At 48.4% G+C, this 4471-nt stretch overlaps 2 protein-coding genes across 2 annotated transcripts in view; both read left to right on the top strand.

Annotated features, from left to right (window-relative positions):
- The window catches only part of TPM4 (tropomyosin 4), an 8161-nt gene extending 4030 nt beyond the window's left edge, over nt 1-4131 (top strand). The window contains exons 3-9 of the mRNA XM_009997804.1: nt 1726-1859; nt 2123-2240; nt 2535-2605; nt 2866-2941; nt 3291-3353; nt 3433-3502; nt 4042-4131. Coding sequence (XP_009996106.1) covers nt 1726-1859; nt 2123-2240; nt 2535-2605; nt 2866-2941; nt 3291-3353; nt 3433-3502; nt 4042-4124 — 615 coding nt within the window. The 3' untranslated portion in view covers nt 4125-4131. The remainder of the gene's footprint in view (nt 1-1725; nt 1860-2122; nt 2241-2534; nt 2606-2865; nt 2942-3290; nt 3354-3432; nt 3503-4041) is intronic.
- The window catches only part of RAB8A (RAB8A, member RAS oncogene family), a 13113-nt gene that overhangs the window by 3812 nt on the left and 4830 nt on the right, over nt 1-4471 (top strand). Inside the window, exon 2 of the mRNA XM_009997806.1 lies at nt 2261-2263. The gene's annotated coding sequence lies outside the window, so the exon portion shown is untranslated. The remainder of the gene's footprint in view (nt 1-2260; nt 2264-4471) is intronic.

Genomic DNA, 4471 nt, shown 5'->3' with positions numbered 1-4471 from the left:
GGTGGCGAGCCCCGATCGGCATCGGGGAGCGGTTCGGAGCTGGGGAGGAAATGGCTGTTTAATTAGGAAAAAGCGCTGCATGGCAACGAGCGGGGAGTTCCCGCCTCTCGCGCCACCGCTGGCTCCAGCACAGCTGGGAAATGTCCGAACTGCTGGAAAATAACTTTCCCTCCTGGTTTTCACAGAGAAATGCGAACTATCCACTAGTGTTGCGGCTCTCCCGGGGTCGGACAGCTGGTTTCACTTAGATCTGTGTGTGATCAGCCTTCCCGGCATCTTCCTGCTATTTTATCACATGTCAGCGAGTTAGTTTTACCGTATAAGGACTGCGGGGCTGCTGCTGGGAGAGGTGGAGCCAGCCCGACTCCAGCTTCCCAGTGGCCCCGGCTCCATCCTTTTGAAATCTTGCTTAATTAAAATACTAGTTGAAAGTGCCCTGCCGAGTGGCAGGAGCTGCAGACCCCACAGAACAGATGCCAATTTCGACACGATTGATGCCTTGTGTGTAAATCAAGGAAGTCAAACACGTAGCCCTGTGTTTAAAAAACAAATGATATGCTGGATAATTAATGACATGGGGAATTCTGGGTCAGCTTCCACTTGGATCAGGCACTGAAACCCTTTCCAAGATGGCACAGCTATGAATGGAAACCACTTCCTGCAGCTTAGGAGGAGCACAGGAACCAAACTGGAGAAGCTGCAGCAAAACAAATATTTTTTTCAAAGTCTTTAACATAAAAGGATAAACCAGTTGCCCTTCCAGCAGGATCTAGAGACCCTAAAGAGTTTAAAGAAAAAAGTTTCTTTTAGATTTGACAATCGTGCTGAGATTTGGGGATAATTAAGTGCACAAACCTGGATTAAAGTAGGGCTTTATTTTCCTTCAAATCACAACCAATTAAAGGAGTCATATCTCAATAAACACAGTGTATGTCTGGGCACCAGTTTGTTTACACTGTCTCTGCAAGCATTTCTCCCAACAACATCCACTTATTACTTAAGTCTTTTTTTTAAACACTAATAGTGTTTCAAATTACTTGTCAGTTTATCCAGTGATCCATCAACATCTGATTATTAAGAAATGTTTTCTGCTTGATTCCTTAAGTGCCCCGGGAAGCAATGAAAAAGGAAAGTGAACTTATTTTAGGAACATCTCTAAAATTTTGCCCTGTTTGTGTCATTTTTGTAATTACTTTTTGTAAGATGACTCTCTTGTGCTGGAGCCAACTCACCAGCATGTGGAGGGGAGAGGATTTGCAGGCTGAGGAGCACAGAGTGGATGATGAAATGGCTTTAACATCTGCAGCTCCAGGACAGGACGTTGCTGCAACCCAGAGAGAGAACTGGGAAGTTTTTTTGAACAAGCCATGATGGAAACAGTTCAGGTTTTAACTTTGGATTCCTAGGGGTAGATCCAGCCCTGGGAAATGATCTGAAAATGCTTCTCAAGGGGCAGTGTTGAATCCTTTGTTGTGTGGCAGGAATGAAAAGTGCCACTAAAAAAAGAAAGGAGAAGCCCTTGCTCCATACCTTGAGATTCCTGGGATGCCACAGCTGAAACTAACAAAAAGCAGAGAGAGAAAGTTCCCAGAGCTCCCCTGCCGGTGCCAAGGAGAAGCCTTTGCAGGTTTAAGGAAAGCTGATGAGCTGAGAACTCTTGTCAGGCAGGGGGTGCCTTGCAGGTCACCTCAGCTCTGACCTCAGCTGGGGGGGTTGTTTCCACAGGCTGAAGGGGAGGTGGCAGCTCTGAACAGACGAATCCAGCTCGTGGAAGAGGAGCTGGATCGTGCTCAGGAGCGACTGGCCACAGCCCTGCAGAAGCTGGAGGAGGCTGAGAAAGCAGCAGATGAGAGTGAGAGGTGTGTGCCTCTTCATTTGTCTTCCTATTTCTGTAAAAAAAAGTGGATATATACAAGTAAAATACTCCTGTATCATGTTGTATGTGCACATGCTAACACGGATTGCGGGTCAGAGCCTCAGAACTGTCTTATAAGCCCGAGTGAGTCGCTCTGGCAGCCCCTGAGAGCACAAGGGGTGGGCACAACTGGCCACTCTTGGTTAACTCTGAGATAAAAGTGCTAAAATACTTCTGCACTAAACACACTTGCTTTGACTTCTGCAGAGGAATGAAGGTTATTGAGAACAGAGCAATGAAAGATGAGGAGAAAATGGAGATTCAGGAGATGCAGCTGAAGGAGGCGAAGCACATCGCGGAGGAAGCCGACCGCAAGTACGAAGAGGTAAAGAAAGGGACAAGGAGATGGTTAAACACAGAGAAGTTTGAGCAGCTCTGCTGCTCCTCATGCAGACCTCCCTTGTCCTCTGCTGTGTGATGGTTTGACTTGGGAATGTGCCCAAAAAGGAGTGATCTTACTAGTGACTCCGCAGTATCTCAGGTATCCCACACTAAGAACATTGCACAGTCTGATGTGGGTACCTGTTTTGCTCTGGCTCCATCCTGCAGCAGGAGAGCCCCAGGGCAGTGGTGGAGAGGCAGGAAAGCCAGGCTGGACACAGCTCTTCTCTCTTTACAGGTTGCCCGAAAACTGGTGATTTTGGAGGGTGAGCTGGAGAGAGCTGAGGAGCGTGCAGAGGTGTCTGAAGTGTGAGTAGCTGCAGCTGCACGGGGGCAGCTCAGGACACAGTGAAGGTCTGAGCTCTGTCCCATGAGCAAAATCTGCTCCTGGTAGGCAGGCCTGTAGTGTACATTGAAAAGCTTTTTTCTGTTCTACATACCAAATTTTGTCCTGCCAGACTTAACAGTTACAATTACTTCATCTTTGGTATTGATAGACTTCTCAAAAGTTAAATGAAGTCGTCATAGGGACAGCAGGAACTCATACTTCTGGTTTTTATGCCCTGCAGTAAATGCAGCGACCTTGAAGAGGAGCTGAAGAATGTCACCAACAACCTGAAGTCTTTGGAAGCTCAATCTGAAAAGGTTGGTTCTTTGTGCACACTGAGGGAAAGGGGCAAAGTCAAAACATGTCCTTAAAATCTATAGAAATAATCCAGAAATCCAGAGGAGCTGCAAGGGATGAGCTGGCCTCCTGCTCCCTGGCACATCCCTGGGCTTGTCCCTTGAGGTCTGAGATGATGCTTGAATGTCCCCAGTCTTGATTTGATGGTTCATGTACCCGAGTCTGAAATGGCTTTGGGAAGAGGGAAAACTCATGAAAAGGGTTTCTGCAGCTTCTCTAAAAGGAAAAGTGGTTATAAATAGGTCAGGGTTTCATAAACGTGGTATTGTTGGTACAACTTCCCCTAAAGAGTCTTTATTGTTTTCACAGTACTCGGAAAAAGAAGATAAATACGAAGAAGAAATCAAGATTCTCTCTGACAAGCTGAAAGAAGTGAGTGTCTCCAGCCCCCTGCTCTGCTTTGGCATCATTGTTTTAATACCATCCACTTAATCTATGTAATTTTCCTTAGGCTGAAACTCGTGCTGAATTTGCAGAGAGAACAGTTGCCAAACTGGAAAAGTCCATTGATGACCTGGAAGGTAGGCAATGACTTGAGTTTCATTTCTAAGTGGTCAATTTAAAATCTGAAAACAAAATTGTAGGATTGGGTGTTGGATTTTGTTGGGCAAGGGCAGAAGGGCTGGTCAGGTGTGTTGGTAGCTCAGGGTGAAGTGTCCACAGGCCACGTGGTACCTCCTGGCCTGAGGAACTTCCCCTGAAGGAGCTTCTTTCTCCAAATTGGTACCAATCCCCTGCTTTGGGCCAGCCCATAAACACATGGACTCAAGGGCTCTTCCTGTTCCTCACAAGAGCACAACCCAACTTTATACCTAAACACTGGAACATCATTTTGTGAGATTAAAACAAGGGAGAAGCAGATGAAGGTTCTGACTTGGCAGGTCTCTGCATTTCTTGCTTTCATACCAATTCTCACACATCTGTTTTCTTCTTTTGTTTCCTGCCCACCTGCTTTGCTGCTGCCTCCTGCCTGTCTCCGTGTCTCCTCCTCTGCACTTCTCCCTCTGGACTGTTTCTCTGCATTTCTTGCTGATCCACCTTCTGCCCCGGCCACCCCCAGACGAGCTGTACGCCCAGAAGCTGAAGTACAAGGCGATCAGTGAGGAGCTGGATCACGCCCTCAATGACATGACCTCCCTGTGAGCTGCGGGGGCCGCCCCAGTCCCGCCCCCCTCCCCTGCTTTCCTGTCACTTCTGTGCCACAGCCAAACTCTGCCTCCTCTGGAAGAACTGAGCTCAATAAAAAGATGCCTCTGCCTTCCAGCTTCTGGGCTTTCTTTCCTTAGAATTCACCGAACCTTTAGCAGGGACACTGAAAGTCTGTTCAGCCCCTCAGGTGCAGCCGGAGGGGCAGGACCCGGAGGGGCAGGACCCGGAGGGGCAGGACCCGGGGGGGCAGGACCCGGGGGGGCAGGGAAGGGGTGTGTTCTGTTTGTGGCCGAGCTCGGAGCCCTCGGGGCACCGGCAGCTCCGAAGGGGCGGGCGCCTAA

This window comes from Chaetura pelagica, unplaced genomic scaffold (genome assembly GCF_000747805.2).
Source record: "Chaetura pelagica isolate M959 unplaced genomic scaffold, ChaPel_1.0 scaffold595, whole genome shotgun sequence".
NCBI lineage: Eukaryota > Metazoa > Chordata > Aves > Apodiformes > Apodidae > Chaetura > Chaetura pelagica.
This window is presented reverse-complemented; position numbering and strand designations above follow the sequence as displayed.